This window comes from Hippichthys cyanospilos, chromosome 15, assembly GCF_059441005.1.
Source record: "Hippichthys cyanospilos isolate Australia breed blue-spotted pipefish chromosome 15, RoL_Hcya_1.0, whole genome shotgun sequence".
Classification (NCBI taxonomy): Eukaryota; Metazoa; Chordata; class Actinopteri; order Syngnathiformes; family Syngnathidae; genus Hippichthys; species Hippichthys cyanospilos.
The window spans coordinates 2,413,322-2,434,418 of NC_142383.1; the positions used below are offsets into that span (position 1 = coordinate 2,413,322).

The following is a 21,097-nucleotide window of genomic DNA, read 5'->3' on the forward strand; positions in this document are numbered from 1 at the left end:
TTTTCATCAATCCATTCATTCATTTTTATAGCCACTTTTACTCACTAGGGTCACTGGCTCTCTTGGTGCCCATCCCAGCCGTCTTAGGGCAGTAGGCGTTGGACATCCAGGACTGGTTGCCAGCCAATCGCAGATCACACAGAGAAACAGCACACTCACAATCACCAATTTGAAGTGTCCAATACACCTGGCATGCATTTTTGGGAATGTTGGAAAAGACTGGCGTACCCGAAAGAAGGCTCACCCAAGCATGGGGAAAACATGCAAACTCCACACATGAAGGCAAGGGCGAGCTGGAATTGAACCCGGAACCTCTGATCTGTGAGGTAGACGTGTAAACCACTATTTTTAATTTACATTTTACTTAGGCGGCTTGGGGAACAGTGGTTAGCAAGCTCGCCTTCACATTTCAGGGACCCGCGTTCGATTCCGGCTGGCTCCGGTTTTCATGTGTCGTGTTTGCGTGTTCTTCTCGAGTCCGGCTGCATTCTCTCCGGTTTCCTCCCACATTCCAAAAACATGCATGGCAGATGTGTTGGACAACGCTAAATTGTCCTTACGTGTAATTGTGTGCGTTGATGGTTGTTCGTCTGTGTGTCCCCTGCAATTGGCTGGCAACCAGTTCAGGTTCCCCCGCCTATTGCCCCAAGTCAGCTGGGATAGACACCGGCTTTCGAAAATGGATGGAGGGATTTTATTTGCTCTCATCCTCGACCATTTGGTGTTAGGGGAAAAAAAAAATACTGGAATTTGTTTACGTGAAGATGCTTACATAAAACTCATTTAAGGGGAACGTCTCCCCACAACCAAATACAAGTGATGGGGATAGCTTGAAAATGCTACATGAACCAGTTGTTGGAGAAAGGTGTTTTTGAATAAAGAGCAAATCAGTTGAAATGGGAGAATTTATTGCTAGAGTGTAATCTAGTGACTCTTGCGCAATATGTAACTAAGCACAATATGTGTATGTAATGTGTGTGTGCACAACACGACGTGTGTCATGGGCACTCCTACTAGAGTGGTGCCACTCTTCCTAAGGTGAACCAGGTAGAATTTGGTGATTTATTTTTATTTTGGTGAGCTATTACAAACAAATATTGGTAACTGAACAAGAACAATGTTGGTGTTTTAGAATCCCAACCCAACATTGGCATAACCACAATAAATAAATTAAAACCTCACAAAGTCCTCTCCTGTACTTGTTTCACAAACATTACTGTAAAATGTTACATTAAAACAAATACGAAAAAGTGCAAGCAAGTATTACTAGATCATTTAGAAAAATATTGTGACAGTAATGTATGTATTTTGTGTTTTTATTTGATACAATGGTTTCTAATTACAGGGAGACATGAAATATTAGGAATATTGGAACTCCAAAAATCAAGTCCAACTGTGCTGCACATTACCAAAAGGAATGACAGTTTAACAGTCAAATCTCAGAAAGCCTGACTATATGGCCATGGTGTGAGTGGACAATGTATACCAAATCGAAAAGTGGTTCTTGGAGCATCTGACAAAAATATAACAGTTTGATAACATTTCAGACTGTAGGAGAAAAAGCAACTCAGATGCTCATCCACATTCGCCCCAGGTATGCCACTTTTACACAAACAAGCATTCAAACTGTTATTTTCACCCAAAGCAGATTTAGAAGATTTAGTTACTGTTTTTGGAATAGAAAAAAAAAAAAAAACTATTAAGCATTTGGAGAACATCAGGGAGGCCAGAGACAAGATTCAAACTGTCAGTCTCAGAACCATAAGTTCTAAAGCAACCTGTTGAGGCTGGAGGGGGCTCCTCCCACCTATGGTCCCTTCTGCAGGTTTTTCATTTTCCCCAGATGGGGTTTTTGAGTTTTACCGTCCTCTTCTCTATTTGTGATGTTCTGCATGATTTCTTTTTCACCTGTGAAGTCCCTTGAAACTGTGGTGATTCAGGGCTTTACAAATAAACATGACTTGGATGGGATGAGTTGCTTTAATTCATCACAAATTGTGTATACACAGACTTAGAAGCTGTAATGTAGATGAAGATGTGCCATACATCTGATACCTACTTGCTATGGTCCAGCACCCACTGGCACAGCCTGGTGCAGTAAACCTGTGGACTTACCGTGGAGAATGTCCGGCCAGGATGCCTCAATCTTTTCCACCAATGTTCCAATCTCTTCTTTAAACTGTAAACTGTAAAAATGTCAATGATGCCAATGAAGTAGCGTTGATCCGGTCCATCGATGACATGGAGAGCATTCTTTAAGTTGAGCAGTAAACGTCTGTTGTGGGCCTCCAAGTCTGGAATTTCTTCACCGTCTGCCATGTGATGTGTTTCTCCGCTCTGGCTATCCCCCGCTTGTGCTTGCTGTAAATAGTTACGATCGATTTCTGATGAAATGAAAGTGGAACTTTCCTCTGGGACTGCCCCAGGAACAGGGGGGATACTATAAACCGGGCTGGTCCTCGGATTCACAGATCTACAACAATCGACACAGAGTTTTCATTAATCAATAACATGACATTCAGAATTATGATTACTTTTTTCTGACTTCACCATAGCAGCAACGTGTCGTATCATACAATGACGGCGTAAACTGACGACTGTGTTTTTTAGCATCCTTCACCCTTGGGGGAAATTTTGACCCCTCAGGCTTTTAGATGCTTTTGTTGTGTGATATCAAAGGAAAAACATACAAAGAAACACTAAGAGGCTAAAATATTGCATAGATTGTCAAAACAGGACAACTTTCAAGATGCCATGCTGCTGTCCCTATTAAATGCTTGCAAACGGGAGGTCTAGTGGTACACTCTGCAGATGTCAAATTTAGCCCATGCCGGACTATTTACTGCCATTCAAAATGGCAAATATTGTCAATTTTGGACATGTTGAAAACTTGATGTTTTATCATGCATTTACCCTGATTTTTGAGTAAATCCTTTCAACAGCAACTCAAAAACAGGGTGCAAAAGAAATGTTTGTGTAGAGACCCCAAAATCACCAGGGCCGCTAGCAGAAAACATATATTTGGAAGCCTTTCAATGACTTCATTGAGTGGCTTGACTCCCATAATGCAAAGTTCTTGCTATGCATTGTGAGACTTGTAGTTGACAAAAGGCTTCAATCCAAGAACTAAATGTTGCAAGAATTTTTTTTTTTATTTTATGCAAAGCATAACACTACTGTATATCTGCATATTCCTGTCTATGAAATCTACAGCACTGAATAGCTGTTTGTTTTTTTTCTCACAAAATGAAAATTATTCAAAATAAAACAGCCTTAAAATATATATGTATTGATAGGGGTGATGCCACTGAACATTTTGAGGGTTTGAAAGTAAAATATATTTTTATTTGACGATGTTTTGATCTTTTCAAAGTCATCACAATTCAGGTGATAAGGCCAAGTTAGTGAAAAAAATCCCTGGACACCCAGGCGTTAATCAGCAATTGAATATGAATTTTAATGACAGTGTGCTGATATTGGTAGCTAAGTAATGTGATGACAATATTTTGGGATAAAGGAGTTGCAAAGAGATAAACTAATTGGAATGTATCCATCAGTCTGAGGAATAACTTCAAAATAAAAGCCGAATTAGGCTGATGTATTGAGTTCCATGTATTATTTGGTGTGTTTATTCTATAGCTGGTGTACGTTGAAGCTTCCTTGGCATGTTGGTCCTCAGACATAAACATAGTGAATATAAAATTGAAAAAAAAAATTTGAATACTTTTTTTTACATGTACAGAAAACTGTGCTTGCTAGTTAGCTGCAGCAGTTAAAATACAGAACGGAGAGCTGCTAACTGGCTATAGTAAAAACTTTATCATCCCTAAATGTCTGAAAACTATGACCAATTGCTACCAAAGTACACACGGATGACTTTTGTCCACTTCAAAGCAGAAAAATATACAAATGATCAACACAATATTTTAGATTATGACAATTAATATTTGTCATCTGAGCTTACATTTGCTGTTTGAAACTCCAACATATTGTGCCAATCATTTCTAAATTTGGTACTGTTTGAAGTGGAAAACTGTGGGAATCTGAAAATGGAATTTGAGTGGCAATTGCTCATTGTTTTATTTTGCTAACAATGTTAAAACACCACGCCAGAAACCATTACAATGCTTGCTTTCTCTTTTTACTGACATTGTCTGGCATCCCGCTGACTCCTGCCAATTTGGGGGTGTCCCAGAATATCTTTAAATATATAAAAATGAATTGCTTTTATATATATATATATATATATATATATATATATATATATATATGTATGTGTATGTGTGTGTGTGTGTGTATACTATGTTGTAGAGGAACATGGGGGGTATTACAATCGTATTACAATTTTTAGGAAAATAAAAATCGCAATTAGATTATTTTCCATAATCATTCAGCCCTAATTTCATTTGAATTTCAAAAGGAAAAAAAAAAACTCATCCGCATAGCAATGAAAAAAAAAAAAACATGCTTTCTTAGGATGGGTCCCAGAGGTTGCAAATAGGTTGAAAAAAGCAGGGGCTGCAATATTGAACCCTGCGGAACACCATATTTTATAGTACTGTGGTTCACCATATGAAACGCTGCAGTCGGATTTGTGCTCTGCAACATTTTAAAAGCTCACTGGAAAACTTCTATGACAAAGTTCATCCAAGAAAGCTTTCATCCAATGAAAGGCAGTTAAGAAACTGGTCTAAAATTCAAAAGCATACCTTGGTCAAGACCAGGGTTCTTGAGCAAGGGTTGCATGTTCAAAATGTTGGAAGATTATTCCAGAAGCCTGCTGTTAATGATATTAAAGACTAACTGACAAATATGTTGAATATGACAAAATGTCCTTGAAGAAATAAGGGGAAAAGAGACATCAGAGTAAAACAAGCACACAAGATGAAGTAAACTGAGAAAACTGGTCTGTCTTGTTTAACATACACCAAGGTTTTTGACTAAACAAACCACACACCCCATTCCTTTGAACCAAAAATAATAAGTTTGGAAAGACTCACCGCTTAGTCCTCATGATTAGTGATGCAAAGGAGAGAGCATGGTGACGTTCATCTTGTTGTAAAGGCTGATGGGCAAGCAGAAGGCTGTAATCCAACACGTTAAGACTTCGGAGAAACTCTGTGTCTATTTCCATTTGCCGCAGGAGCCAGGAACGCTGCTGCTCTGTGTGCACACATTCACATATATATTCTTTAATTGTATTTCATATAATAAAATCTAAACATATACATAGACATACACAGCATTGTCCCCTACCTAGAGTGATGTATTGGCCTTCAAAGTTGAGGTCTTTGAGAACCACAATAATCTGGCATCCCTCTGGTGAAGGATCTGTCCAGCGATTCACTTCACACCCTTTAATATCATACCTAGCAAATAGCAAAACAAAGCCCAATTGAACATGCTTACAATCCTTGGGAATAAAATTAATCGATATGTGTGACATGAAGGAGTGGTACCTGGTGCTTTCCTTTAATGAGAAGTTTGGGAAAATTACATAAAGAAAAAAAACATGTATTTGCTAAACCAAGAACCTATTGCCCACCATCGGACCTGAATGATTTTTGAACAGTTAATTTGTGTTTGAGTGCCAATTTTCGTTACTTATTCCATTAGCCCAGGGGTGGGCAACTCCAGCCCTCGAGGGCCGGGGTCCTGCATGTTTTCCAGTTTTCTCTCCCTAATACACCTGATTTAAACCATTAGCTCATCAACAAGCTCTGCTGGAGCTTGAGAATAATCCTAATCATTTGATTCAGGTGTGTTTGAGAGAGAAAACAGGAAAACATGCAGGACACCGGCCCCCGAGGCCTGGAGTTGCCCACCCCTGCATTAGCCATACATAACAATTGCCATGGCGGGTGGCTTGGTGCCATGGTTTGTAAATTACTCATTGGAAAAAAGAAAGAAAGTTTGCCTCATTAAGAAGCCTGTATGTTCAACTGACATTAACACACAACTTAACACACCACCAATACACTACTGAGATCAATTTCAAAACAAAAACACAGAATAAGACTTTTTATTTAAGCATTTCCTTGGCACGCTGAATGTGCTCCGATTAGCTTGACACCTCCTTGCAACTCCTTTCTCTCAAATTATTCCCATCACAATACTTCGCTAGCAACATCAACACAGCATCATTGAAGAATCATATTCAAATTGCTGAGAAGGGACACTAGTAAACTGCTAGTCAGTTACGCTGTCATTGTACAATACAGCACAAGTCTCCTGTGTACAGTAGCTGCTGAAATGAGGAAGAGACGTATGGCTCAAACGGAGTCAGACATTCCAAACTCAAGGAAAAAAAAACTGTAATAACTATTTAAAAAGTCATTTTTAATGTGATTATTTTTTTAATGTGATTATTTTCCATCCATCTATCCATCATCTACCGCTTGAGTTGGGTCATGACAGCAGGTTTTGCAGGGAAGTCCATCTCCAGCCACTTCATCCAGCTTCTCAGTGGGATTTTCAGGTGTTCCCAGGACAGCCAAGAGACATAGTTTCTCCAGCATGTCCTGGGTCATCCCCAGGGCTATCAGGGCCATCCGCATCTCACCTGTGGAGCGTCCAGAAAACATCCTAACCAGATGCCTCTGGTGGACAACTCTACTGTACAGTGAAGCAGTGCCTCGACTCTGAGGCCCTCGTGGGTGATCGAGCTTCTCACCCCATCTCAAAGGGAGAGCTCTGACACCCTGCGGAGGAAACTCATTTTGGCCACCTGTATCCGGGATCTCGTTCTTTTGGTCCCGACCCACAGACTGTGGACGGAGAACATAGATAGACTAAATTGGCTAAATAGAGAGCTTCGCCTTTGGGCGCAGCTCTTTCTTCCTTGTAACATTCATTGTTCGCATCACAGCAGAAGCTGTAACAATCCGCCTGTTGCTCTTCTGCTCCTACCTGCCCCTACTCGTGAATAAAACTGCAAGATCCACTTGGGGCAGGATCATTTCCCCAGCCCAGGGAGGGTACTCCACCTTTTTCCAACATAGTATCAGATTTGGAGGTTCTGATCTTCATCCCAACCACTTCACACTCAGTTGTGAAACACTCATCATACATGCGCACGTACATACGTGCACACAGATAGATAGACAGACAGACAGACAGATAGATCGATCGATCTTTATTGTCCCCAGAGGGAAAATCAGGTTCACAGATAACACAGAAACATTGAGGACACATATGACAATACACACAGACATCACACAGCAATAGAGAGTAGACATGACTATCGCTGACTCTTCAGGACGGAAATAGCAGAGGAGACGTAGCTTTTACTAAAATTTGCCCGCTTCCACATCAGCGTCCTGTACCTGCGGTCCGAGGGCAGCAGGAAAAAATATGTGTTGTGGATGGTCTGAGTCTCTGGTGATAGCCCGGGCCATACGTGTGATGACTTTACTCTTCAGGTGACAGAGGTCTGTGATGGTCAGATTAATGATTTTGGATGCTGTGTGTGTGACCTTGGTGAGTTTGTTTCTGTGGGTAACAGAGAGGATGTTGAAATAGCAAGGAGAGCAGGATAGAAGAATGGGCTGTATGACACTATGGTATATAGCAGAAATAGTAGTATTGGAATGACAGAGGGCACAGAGCTTATGGAGGATGTGCATATGTTGTTGGGAACGTTTATGGATATCAGTTACGTGATGTTCAAATGTGACTTTATTGTCCAGTGTGAGTCCCAAGTTTTTAAAATTATGAACACGCTCAACTGTTTTATTGTTTATAGTGGTAAGTGCCAGATCCGGGCTGTGTGGTTGAGTGTGAAAGAGTAGCTTCTTTGTTTTGTCCACATTCAGTTCCAGAAATTTGTCTGCACACCATTTGGTGAAATGGGTAAAGCTGTTGGTAAGCTGTAATGGAGTTATTGTCTTTGAGGAGGACAAGAATGGCAGTGTCGTCAGAGTATTTGAAGTATTTGGTGACAGGGGAGGGGATGGTGCAATCATTGGTGTAAAGGGTGTACAAAAAAAAGGGGTGAGTACACACTCCTGTGGTGGTGATCCGGGTGGATGAGAGGGCTGTACCGATCCTGATAGCCTGTGGTTTGTCACTGAGGAAATTGTGGATCCAGTGGATGAGGAGGGGAGACAGGTGGCGAGCTTGATGATCATCTGGTGTCGTGTAGAAAGCTGAGCTGAAATCAATAAACAGGATGGATGCGGAGGTGCCAGGTGAAGGTCCGTCTGAACTGACACTATATTATGTTCCGGAGAGAGCGAACAGTCAGAAAGATGGTAGGGAGAGGGGGTCTGAAAGGACGCTGCCTCAGCCAGGTTGTACCCCACCTCTCCTGCCTTTCATCGGCTCTCGGGTGGTAGCTCGACTGCAGGCTTCTGGAGGCCGAGTGTGTAGGAGCTGAGTTGGAGGAGTTTATCTCGGCTATAAGTAAGTGTATCATTGCTGCTAATCCTTTACAGAGCCCCGTAGTGGTCCAGAACCCATAGAATAAGGATTATAATCACATGAATCTTGCCCAGGTTCAGCATACTGCATTCCTCACTTAACATAGACATATGAACATAAGACATTGACGAGACACTGACAGCATGTGTTGTCGCAGCAGAGCGTGCACCAGAAGTGACGAGTGGGAATGGGAGATCACCTGAAGAGGGTAATAACATCATAAAAGCAAGAATAGCAATGCTGAGACCACCAAAGCAGACATCAAAGCTTTGGCTGCACCTTATAAAATCTGTTCTTGGAGGTAATGAACAAAATGACAAAGTGCAGCCTTGACAGAGTCCAAACCTCATTTTGTCCCCAATCTCATTTTGTTTACTGTTGGGACTATGGAACAAAACGCTGACGTCTGTGGTACGGAGACCAAAAAGCACGTGTCAAGGACTTCTGCACACTGTAATACCTAACACCCAAGAGGATCCTGCCAATTGTGTAGAGATGGACAACTGCTCCATGGCCTAGATGAAAAGTAGTGTGTTTTTCATTTCAGCCATTGAGCCGTCCTGAAGCAGAGACTAGACTTCCAAATGGACCATCTTCTCCGGTCCCCCTGAATAGACTTTACCTGGGAGACTTGAGGACTGTGTACCCTGTATCTATAGTTGGAACACACCTTCCGAGTCCCCTTTCTTAAAAAGGGGAACCACCACTCTAGTCTACTAATCCAAAAGGGATTGTCCCAACTCAAAGTTTCTCAAGGGCCATTGAGAGTGGAAAACTGCCCAGATGGAGCTGACTTTTACAGTGTTGTATCAGTGGTATTCACATAGTCTGTTATTTATGTGTCTTACAATATTATGCAATGCTGTAGATCCATACCAACAAGGACAGCTCCAGAGCATCCAAAGCCTTAATAAAGTTCGGGCACATCACATCCACCCTAGGGGCCCTGAGGAGCTTTTTAATCACCTTGTGACTTTACCTCACTTGACCTTACCTCAAGCAATAAGGAAGCCCAGCAAAGTTTTTCCAGACTGCTTCCTTAGAGAAACTTGTGTTGGTGGGATTGAGGATGTCTTCAAAGTATTCTACCCCACAGGAACAGGTTGAGGTCAGCAGCACCCTTTCTCCATTATCCACATTGTAAATGGCACATTTGTTTCCCCCCTCCAGAGACGCCAGGATGTGGAAAAGAATTTCCTCAAAATTGTCCATAAGTCCCCCTATGTGGGCTGTCACCTTAATTTGGTAGAGGGGTTTGTGTGTCCCAATGATCGTAGGTGTTGTCTGGGGCTTTATGCCCCTAGCAGGGTCACCCATAGCAGGTCATAGGTGAGGGACCAGCCTAAACACGGTCCATCAACCTCCAATGATGAAAAAAATAAATGAAGGCCAGTTTCCCTCACCAGAACGTAGGTCACCGGGACCCCCCTCTGGAGCCAGGCCTGGTGGCTGGATGGAGAACGGGTCCTAACTGTGGTTTGTGCTCATCCACCAAACAGCAATCCAGAGTGCCCACCCTTTTTGGAGTCCTTGGAGGGTATGCTGGAGATCGCTCCCTCTGGGGACTCCCTTGTCATAGTGGGGGACTTCATTGCTCACGTGGGCAATGACAGTGAGACCTGGAGAGGCAAGATTGGGAGGAACGACCCCCCCCCCCCTCACGATCTGAACCCCAGTGGTGCTCTGTTATTGGACTTCTGTGCCCGTCACGGTTTGTCCATAACAAACACCATGTTCAAACATAGGGATGTCCCTATGTGTACTCAGCACCAGGACACCCTAGGCCACGGCCAGCAACTCTCGCTGGAGCAGTTTGTAACTGAGTGTGAAGCGGCTGGGATGAAGATCAGCACCTCCAAATCTGAGACCATGGTCCTCAGTCGGAAAAAGGGGGAGTTCCCTCTCCGGGTCAGGGATGCGGTCCTGCCCCAAGTGGAGGAGTTCAAGTATCTTGGGGCCTTGTTCACGAGTGAGGGCAAGATGGAACGGGAGATCGGTGCAGACCGCCTTGATGATGTCGTGGCGAAGAGAGAGCTGAGCGGAAAGGAGAAGGTTTCTGTCGATCTACGCTTTTGCCCTCACCTATGGTCACGGGCTGTGGGTCGTGACCAAAAGAATGAGATCCCAGCTACAAGTGGCCGAAATGAGTTTCCTCCGCAGGGTTTGGGTCTCCCTTAGAGATAGGGTGAGAAGCTCGGTCATGTGGGAGGGAACGTGTGTTGAGCCGCTTCTCTTCCGCGTTGAGAGGAACCAGTTAAAGTGGCTCGGGCATCTGGTTAGGATGCCTCCCAAACACCTCCATCGGGAGGTGTTCCGGGCATGTCACACTGGGATGAGGCCCCGTGGTCGACCCAGGACCAGCTCGAGAAACTGTCTCTCAGCTGGCCTGGGAATGTCTGGGGATCCTCCCAGAGGAGCTGGACAAAGTGGCCGGGGAGAGACAAGTCTGGGGTTCCCTGCTCAAGCTGCTTCCCCGGCGACCCAACCGTTGTTGTGACCAAAGCGGTAGCTAATAGATGGATGGATGGGTTGTCCAGAAGACATTTTCCATGGCCTCACCAAACTCTTCCCACCCCAGAGTTTTTTTCCTCAGTCTCAGCCACTGGAATGATTTCAAAACTTTGACAATAATAACAATAGAAATGTGCTCAATTTTGTGATTTGTACCGAGGCATACAGGGTTTGATGGCCACTGTTACCGTAATTGTAAATGAAATATGATGGCATCCACATAGATGTCCACAGAGCTCAGAATGGGCCTGTCTCTCACCTGATTGAATGAACTCAAACGTTAGGCCAGCTGCATCAGTATTTAAATAATGTATGTTTGGAGGAAGGAAAAGAAATATATTTTGTGTGTGTTGAAGGTGACATTTTTATTTTATATTCTGTGTCAGTCTAAATAGCACCCGCACAGTGTATGTTGCATGCACCCTCAAGGAGTGTGGCTTTACTCAGGGGCATGAGTAGGTAAAAGGAAGAATAAAGTGGGCCTTTTTTAAATCTTGCTAGCAGCTTGAAAGACAAACAAACTCCACTTCTCACAGGGATTCATTTGGATTTAACTGTGTCATCGTGTTGAAGACCGCAGTTCTTACCTTGCACATATTCGCTCATCTGGATAAAATACACTTTGCATCACAATGAAATATTTCTGCAAATGAAAATGTGCTTTACACCACAGCTTTGTTACATTGAAATGTGATTCAAATATAATATATACCGTAGACAAACATACCTTTTGTCTGCAGGAAATGTTTATTCTGTGAACACCTTGCAAAAAAAAAAAAAAAAAAGTAAGACAAGGCATTTTAGTTATGTGGTGTCTGTAGAAGAGTTGCACAAAGTTCTGCATATGTGCTTTTTGCTTACACACACACACACACACACACACGCACGGTATCTTATGCCCCCCAACTCTTCCCTCAACCCCTGCCTGCCACAGTTGCTCATGGCTCAGAGGTCACGGTTTTGTGAGTTAGCTCATGTGATATTTTCAAGCTAAGCCAGAGATTGCTGCTCATTACCAGAGCAACCATGATGTAATTCTCAGTCAGCAGCTAGTGGCAAAATGGCTGCCTTCCGAGATGGATAAAGACAAGTGGATTTCACTGCTTAATTCGTATTCTACAAGCACAATACTAATCAGAATGCAGTGGTGAGACCATTGGAGGCACAGTTATACTATATTTATGTATTAAAATGTTTTACTTTATTAAATGGGACAAAAAAAAGAGTGGAATAAACAGATAGCAAAACTGAAGTGCGTGTGCTTGCATGAGGATATGCATACCGAGCAATTTCACCAGAAGTGAATGAGGGTATTTCTGTAAATGTGCCATGTAGTTCTTTAGGTTGTCTAGAAGAAATCGGATTTCTCGTTTATTCTGAGTCTTCAAAAAGAACCGTTTATCATTCCTGTAAAATAAAAACACCAGAGAAAAGCACATTACAGTTCAGCTAATTTGAACCTCCTCAATTCCACAGACACGTCTTCCTCTGAGGAAGCAGAGTCTTTGGGCTCCGAGGTGGGCTCTCCCATCTCTGGGGCTCCGAGTTGGTCAAAAAATTCCTTGGTGGCAAGGCCCCGGGGGTGGATGAGATCTTCCCGGAGTTCCTGAAGGCTCTGGATGTTGTAGGGCTGTCCTGGCTGACAGGCCTCTGCAACATCCCGTGGATATCAGGGACAGTGCCCCTCGATTGGCAGACAGGGGTTGTGGTCCCCGGGGGGGCCGGAGGATGTGTTCCAACACCAGAGGAATCACACTCCTCAGTCTCCCTGGTAAGGTCATTTCAGGGGTGCTTGGAAAGGAGGGTCCGTCAGGAAGTCGAATCTTGGATTCAGGAGGAGCAGTGTGGTTTTCGTCCCGGCCATGGAGCAGTGGACCAGCTTTACACCCTCGGCAGAATCCTCAAGGGTACACGGGAGTTCGCCCAACCAATCTACATGTGCTTTGTGGACTTTGAGAAAACGTTCGACCGTGTCCCTCAGGGATCTTTGTGTGGTGTGCTTCGGGAATATGGGGTACCGCCCTGATACGGGCTTTTTGGTCCCTGTACGATCGATGCCAGAGTTTGGTCCACATTTCCGGACCAAACTTTCCTTGAAAATATGGCCCTTTTTTTCCACAACCAAGAACTGTTAGTGATTTTGATTGACAATGATTGAGGTGGTCATTGGGGAATAAAAAGAGTTTAGGAGTCTTAGTGTCTCAAAATAACTTACGTGAGGAAGAAGTCAGCCCTGCTTTTAGAGTTGCTGATGAACTGAAGGTAGCACTTATCAGAGCAGAGTGATTGTTGATATTCCTGTTCTGTCACACCTAAAGATCCCCGTAGATTGGCAAAAACCGGACCGGCAAATGTCTCCAACGTAAAACCCTTCAGACATAAGTGTAATTTGGCAAAACATCATGGTCAACAATGTGAATGAGAATCACATCCATCTACCTTGTGTATCTGCGTGTCCTCTGCTGTGAAATCATCTTCCAACAGTTGATTCTAAAACGAAAAAGGATTAAAGAGAAAAAAAATACTTCAAGGATCATATTCAATATCTGTCTTTTTTGTACAATTAACGACTTCTCAAATTTATTTTGCATATCACTGTCAAAATGAGGGTCAAGATGACGTCAAGAAAACATACTAGTGGCTGGGTGCTAATGATGGCAGCACAAGAATAGGCCCCAAATACAAGGTCAATAGGGTCAGGATCTACCACACAAGAAAGTTTTCCAGGTTCGGGCTGTGCAAAGAAGCCCCAGGGATGGTTTAGCAGGGTCTAAGGTGCTAGAGTGCAAGGTGTACATAGACCGGCATGACCAGGTACCAGGAATAGTATACCGTAACATGTGTACTGTATATAGATTGGCAGTCCCAGTATCAAGATGGCAGACACCTCCAAAGGTGGTGGAGAACAACCAGGTCAAGATCCTGTGGGACATCCAGGATCAGACTAACAAACTGGTGATAGGCCTTGAGGTAGTGTTGGATAAACGTCAGTAGACAGCTACTGTGAAAGATGTAGCAATCCCAAGTGACAGCAACAATCGGAAAAAGGAACACAAAAAGCTGGAGAAATACTAAGGCCTGAAGGAAGAACTTGTGAAAATGTGAACGGTAAAGACAACGGTTGAACCAGTAGCAAATCGAGGCACTGGGGGCGGTTACCACCAGGCTTGATGGGTGGCATCATTGAGTGACCATAAACAACATCTGACACCTCCGTGCGGAAGAGTGCAATACTGGGAAATGATAAGATCCTGCGCAGAACCCTCAAGCTCCCAAGTCTCTGGTAGAGGACCAGAGTTTGAAGGAAATACCACCCAGGGTAGGCAAGAACAATTTTTTTTTCTTTAAATAGAGGGCATATTAAGAATCCTGCCAGTAAAATGCAGTAAATGTGAGGAAACAATGTGTGGCTCTATTGTTTTTGAGTCGCAGTGTTGTTGTGTTGTCATCATCTGTGTTGGGAGTAATGCATTACAAGGTCATTACTGTAATGCATTACTTTTTAATGTAACACGATAGTGTAATGCATTACACACAGAAAAAATTTAATATTTTACTCTGTACAAATGAGAGTAACATAATGTAATTTTAATCTGAAAACAGTGTTTTTTTTCTATCCCCCAAATTTGTCAAAAACACCACAAGATTGGAGGAGAAAGGTCCAGGGCAAAATGTTTACGTCCTGGATGATTGAGGCAGCAGTAGACAACAGGTTGAATATGAATAATACATACACAAGATGGACACGCCCATTACTTTCAGTTCGTCAGCGATAAAGATGAGAATATAATAGTCAGGTGCACATTGTGCACAACACCAAAGAGATGTCCACTTCGCCAAATAGCAGCAGTGATTTGACAAACCATTTAGAGCGGTACCATAATAACTGGAAGTTAGCAAAAAGAAAACACATGGAGGATTTAAAGTGGGGATAAAACAAATCAGGCAAATTGATCGTTCTCTTGCTCAGGGATGCCACTTCCACCTCAAGAGATTAGGAGACTCGTGGTGAAGTATGCCGTGTGTAGATGATATGCTGCTGCTCTCCACAGTGGATTCACCAACATTTTGAAACCCTGGCAGCGAGAATCCTGCTGCAACTAACAATGATAAGGTACGCTAAGCTAAGGCAATACTAATTTGTGCAACCCTAATTTGTATACTGTACAATTGCTATAGTCTATATATGGTTGTGGTCAACTTTTATCAAGATGAAGCATCTTAACAGGAAGTTAAACACAATAACGATGAATTAGACTAGCTGCTAACATTAGCCCCACTGTAACCATCTATTTTTGAAACGCCTGTCCTTAATGTAGTTGACTGAACTTGAATTTGAATATAAACATTGAAATTATGGAATGCACTAACTGTTTCAGCCTAATGCATAAAGAATGCATCACTATGCTGTGAAAGTAAGTGAAAAAGTGATTAAAATACAAAAAAAAATAATTGTATCTCGTATTTATAGGTTTACAATACAATACAGATTTGTACTGTTTTTAGGCTTAAATTAACTTTCCACAGGATGTGTAATGAGCATAATGAGCTCCAATTGGAATGGCAAATCTAAAAGCAATGCAATAGTCGTGTAATAAATTCAAATACAGGAATATTGTAATGAAACTAATTACTCTGAAGTGACAGTACTAAGTAATAAATAATCCATTGCAGTTTTGAACTAACTTGCCCAACACTGGTCATCATCATCTATAAACATCACTGCAGTTCAAAACTTGAATTGTTACGAATCAAGCAATGCTTTTCTTCTTGCCTTTCTGGTGTGGGGAAATCGCTATCATCCACAGCATGACCCGAGAGGCCGCATCGTGTTTTTGGGAACTCTAATACACGACTAACAGAGCTGTCATGAAGCAATCCGCGGAGTCAGCAGGCTGAGTTCCACTCGGATTATCTTTGACGTAGCAATGTGTTGACAATCATGACTGTCGGTTCAGCACTGCTGGTTATGGACACTACCTTCAAGGGATTGTTTCAGAATGAATTTATATGTATACAACCATATGTATACATATATGGGACCTTATAGAGCAGAAGGAAAAGGCAATGGTCAAAGAGGGGTTATGGGTTGTAAACTACCGGTAATCTAATCTCTGTCATTATACACCTCTTTCTCCCTTTATCACAGTTTCGCAAATGATGGTCTCACAGACATGAGCAATTTGTGTGCTTAACCTCAGCTAAATCAAGTCTTGTTTTTATTATCCCTGCCTTACCTTCTCTTACTTCAGTAGGCCTTTCTGTTGAAGTTAATGTTCCGTCTGTTTCCATACACCTCACTTTGTTAAGGATTACATTTTATCGCAAATGAAATTGGGCCAATTTCTCTCTTTTCCTATCACCAATCATAGAGAAAACAATTATGTGAGCCACTGCAGTACAAATGACAGCTGTGGTTCATCAAACAAGAAATAGTTCTAATTGCATTCTCCCTGGACTTCTCTGTTTCTCTCGGTGGAACAAGGATGAAACAAGTTATTCTTTGACACAGTCACTCCATCACTTATGAAACTCATAAATTCTGTCTACTGTCCAAGAAGATTTTATGTCTGAAATTCCTGACAGTCAGCTGACCCATACTCACCGTAGATGCATGGTCAATTGCGGTTTGGATTGATGAAAACAAGCCCTCCTTCATCATACAAGTCAGACTGTAGAACTCGTGGTGCTGGTCAATCTCAAATAAGCCCAATAGCTCCCACTGCCGTCTCAAACCTCCCCATCTTTTTCTCTTCAATGTAGCGGAATGCTTTCCAAAGCCACGAGGAGCCACCGACTTCTGCATCTGACATACGAAAAAATAAAATACAAAACAAAACATGGACCATGAAAATAGTGCGCTGTGATAGCAGGTAAGAGATTCTATTTCCATATTTGCTCTAGATTGAAGAAATGTAAATTGAGGGGGCATCAAGATTAATGACAAACACAAAAGACAGTCGAACGTTAGTTGAGTCTTTAATGAGGTACCTGCAGGTTTTCTATGCAATTAATAATCTTGAAGCAAGAGCCAAAACAAATAGTCATTAAGTATTAGAAAAAAAGGTGAGTTGTGTAACGTGTCATGCTTCTAATACTTAAACATCAACTAAATGACTGAAAATCAGTTCTAGTAACGGAGACATGTATCCCCCCCCAAATTCAAAAAAGGACCTTTATAAAGCTAAGGTTCAAGAATTTCTTGAACCTTAGCTTTATAAAGGTCCTGTCAAGTCTCATGAACACCCTGCCTCATACACTGCTAAATCAATAGGGAGTATGGATTTGGTTACGATGAGAACTATTGCCAGCACTCCTGAAACCTATTTTATAAAATGTACACACAATCAAAACGACCTTTTAATATGTGGCCTGTAATTACTTTTGTTTTTGTGAAATAAGCACAAATCCTTTAAAAGACATTAATAGGTGGATATTGACAGTTTGGACATGTGAAATCAGTTAATTCAAAACAGGAAGGCTCGGTGTTGGTGGTTGTAAGACTGACACTTAACGCCATTGCGTTTGGTAGTGATGTAGAAGAGCACCATAGCATGATGCAACACCCGAGATCTTGGTTAGTTTGCTAGCCACATCAGTTGCATTTGAAACTAAGTGTCTTGTGTGTGATGTCAATCTTGTAATGTAATTTTGCCTAGAAAATAAAACAAACTTCACATTTGACTGCATGTCATCTATCACATACAAGTAAAAAGTGAGGTTTTGTTGACCTTAATTTACTAGATAATGCCTTTTGGGGTGAGGGGGGTTAAAACTTCATTTCTTGGCTAAGAACCAATCAGAGAGAGACTGTCACTTTGCGCTGTGACTATTGGCTTTTCGAATGCCATCACCTCCTTGCCTATGAAAAAGCATCCCAGAATGTTTTACTCAATTACGTGGAAGCGATTTATTCATTCAAATCATATTTAAAAAGCAAAATGACACAAAAATCTCTTGATAATTCCAAAGATTGCTTTTGAGTTAAGCCTGTACATTGAATGCATTGAGCACGATTGTGTACAGGATGCATTTTAGTTTTTGAAACCATGACTGAAATTCTGCACAAACGTTGACCACCCAACCACGCTCACTCAGCTCTCTCAATGAGGAGAAAGTGTTGCTCAGTAAAAAAGATTAAGGACACTTTCTGTCCCATTTAATTCTTTCACTTTACTTCCCTTTAAGCTCTTGTCTGTCTCTACATTTTCCCCTGGATCACCAAGGGGTGCCAACCAGCTCCTTTTTAGAAGCAGGGCAGTCGGTGCTTATTTTTTTGGGTAATGACAATATTTAAGATTTCTCCTAACAATGCACCTTGGACTTGAAAAATTAAATAATAACAAGAGGGCTCTCGCCAGCGGTAGCTGCTCAGGCACTAATACATAGGTGGTGGGGGGGGGGGGGGGGGTACAATAAACGTAAATAAAACAAAACAAGAAAGCAAGACAGCTGCTGCTACTGACTGAGCAACAAATGTGGCACTACAAAGAAGAAAGACCTCTTTTGATCTGGTTTATGCTAATACTGAGGGGACACTCAGCCCCTGTGCCAGCCACTTGGGAAGTTCAATCAAAATTCTGTATACTGGCTTACAATTGTTTAAATAAAAATGTAAAAACGAAGATTAACCATACAAGAAGCGAACAATGACTTTGGCTGTCGACTTGTCCTTTTCATCGCTTATGCAGTGGTTGCAAAGCGCATGACAGTCATTTCCGAAAATCATTATGAATCAGGGAATTGACACCCACCCAGAAGAAAGGTGCGATCTTACGGCCATACAACCCTAAGAATCTCCAATCTGGAAGCTAAACTCGGTCTGGGTCTGGTAATACTTGGATGGGAGTCTGTCTGGGAATAACAGGTGCTGTGAGCTTCCGGGTGGAGCCCACCATATGTGTCTAAAAATTCAATCTGCAGAGATCATTAGGCCAACCACCCAATAACCTTAAACCCCAAATAGTTACGGAAACAGATAGAAGCGACAGAAACCCTCTCTGTCCTGTGCCTCACCCGATTCGAAGAGAAGCTAACAGAAGACCAGTGAACGACAAAGACGACTGGCTGTCCACCTCTCCTTTTAACCCTAAGTTGTTGTTATGGTTGCAAGGGGTAAACATTGCCATCGGTTGGCATTCTGGAGAAAGCTTCACATTTAAACACAGATGTGGTGTTTGTTCTCAGCCCTGTTCATACAAGAAGATAAGTATAAGTGTTGTTTTAAGGTTTCTAATTTACTGTAACATCTATGCTAATTTTGATTAGCCTGTCTGCCTTTTACTGTACGAGAGCAACTAGCGAATCTTTTTTAATAAATGGTGTTACATTCCAGTTTGCGGGGAATGAGTTTGGCGTGACAAAAGAACAACAACTTTTAAATAATAATGTTTTGCCTCAATTGTGGAATCGGTTGTAAAATGGCCTACTCAGAATACTCTTGATTCAATGTAAAGTAGGAGGAGATTTTGCCTCCTATATTGCAGCAGTGTAAAACTGACTTTGGATGACAACTACCATCTGACTGTTGTGCATAGACTTGTCGATAATTGATGAGATCGATATGTCATGCCCAGTTTTCCAGTTGAATTTGATAAGGATTGAAATGGTCAAACACAATTTACCATGCACCCGCTTGCCTGTCCCAAGTCTTGGCGTACACCTCCATCACTATATATTGTCAAAGTCCACTAAATACTATGTTATTATTTACGCTTCAATTAAAATGGGAAGTAGCCTTTCACTATTGCCAACCGCATGGGATTGTGGGATATGTTACTATTTTTAGTACAAAGGTTGAACACTCTATATCATTATAAAATACTCCTTATACTCTTTTTAAATATATAAAACCAACTTGAGAGTTTAGTCATCGATGTACTCCAAAAGTGTTAAGCTTCCCCTTAGGAAACGTGAACCATCACTAAAATGTGCAAAATAATAATATTTACCTTCCTTGGCTGGGAGCTCTTCACCCTGAGACCTCAATCCTAGAATCGTCCTGGACCAAATAAATAGTAGTGTCATGTTTGTAGCAGTGATCACCAGTCTACCAGGATCATCGGTCTTACCTACAAGCGAGTGTATCTGCACAAAGACAGCACTATATACAGACCTTGTTTTCGTAACGTTAACGGTATCGCGCTATCATTATCGTGGGTCCCGGGAGAGCAATTAGATTTCATGTGACATTTCTAAAAAAATAAAAAGAAAAGAAAAAAAGAAAAAAAAAGGAAGGGGAGGTGGGCACTAACTCTTCCAGAAATTATGCCACACAACTCGCTTTGACTTTGAGTCAGCTATAATCTTGAAGGTTGGTCAAATGTGCGTGTTTATTTAGGGGAAAACGTAATTCCTGACGTTATGTCACTGCAAACATGACGCGTATACAACTATTGCAAATGTTTACAGTTACAGCAGAATACATCCGTCATATCTTATTCAGCGAGTACACACATTTTGTTAATGATTCAAAAAAATCTTGGAATGGACAAGTCTTACCTGACTGCTTTGGCGGACGATGAATAGAATGCGCGCAAGCGCGTGGGTCATTATCACATGTCAGCATCGCGTGGTGGTGTGAAGCGGAGCCTATTCCAGAGCCGACACAAGCTATCCGCTGTGTATAGAGAGGGCTTTATATTGGTGTCGTAGTTTACGCCGATTTAGGAGAGAGAAAAATACACACATAAGCATACCTCTATACATCTTTTTGTCGGACAGCTTCTAATTAAGCGATGTCTTGATTGAATCGGTCTGGAAGCAATCAGGCTGGGGGGAGGTTTAGTGAAAATGAACTCAAGTAAAAAAAACAAAAAAAACAAAAACAAAAAACGGATCAACCAATTATACATAGAATTTAGCAGGAGGTACAATTACAAACACAGCTATCTAACTAGAATAGTTTTTTTTAAATTAATAAAATGAAATAAAAAGTAGTCAAGTCAAAAATGTTCTTTAGAATAAATATATTCTATTCGCCCCAAACAAACATAGCGTGTGCGTATATATATATATATATATATATATATATATATATATATATATATATATATATAGAGAGAGAGAGAGAGAGAGAGAGAGAGAGAGAGAGAGAGAGAGAGAGAGAGAGAGAGAGAGAGAGAGAGAGAGAGAGGCGGTGCATTCAAATCCATCTGGCTTCAGC

General features: G+C 41.8%; 1 protein-coding gene across 3 annotated transcripts; it reads right to left on the bottom strand.

The window, feature by feature from the left end:
* Positions 1-1,298: 1,298 nt before the first annotated feature.
* On the bottom strand, positions 1,299-20,760 carry pip5kl1 (phosphatidylinositol-4-phosphate 5-kinase-like 1). Of its 3 annotated transcripts, XM_088435870.1 has the most exons (12): positions 20,631-20,760; positions 20,434-20,551; positions 19,884-19,933; positions 16,538-16,738; positions 13,372-13,422; positions 13,148-13,302; positions 12,215-12,339; positions 11,660-11,694; positions 11,520-11,575; positions 5,257-5,369; positions 5,001-5,163; positions 1,299-2,473 (listed from the first exon to the last, which is right to left on the bottom strand). In XM_088435870.1, the coding sequence occupies exons 4-12, from the start codon at positions 16,736-16,738 to the stop codon at positions 2,056-2,058; spliced, it is 1,317 nt and encodes a 438-aa protein (XP_088291996.1). In that variant the 5' UTR covers positions 19,884-19,933; positions 20,434-20,551; positions 20,631-20,760; the 3' UTR covers positions 1,299-2,055. The 3 variants fall into 3 exon arrangements, with proteins under 3 accessions (XP_088291996.1, XP_088291998.1, XP_088291997.1); XM_088435872.1 differs by lacking the exons at positions 20,434-20,551; positions 20,631-20,760 and adding an exon at positions 20,008-20,200; XM_088435871.1 differs by lacking the exons at positions 20,434-20,551; positions 20,631-20,760 and adding an exon at positions 20,004-20,200.
* Positions 20,761-21,097: the final 337 nt, after the last annotated feature.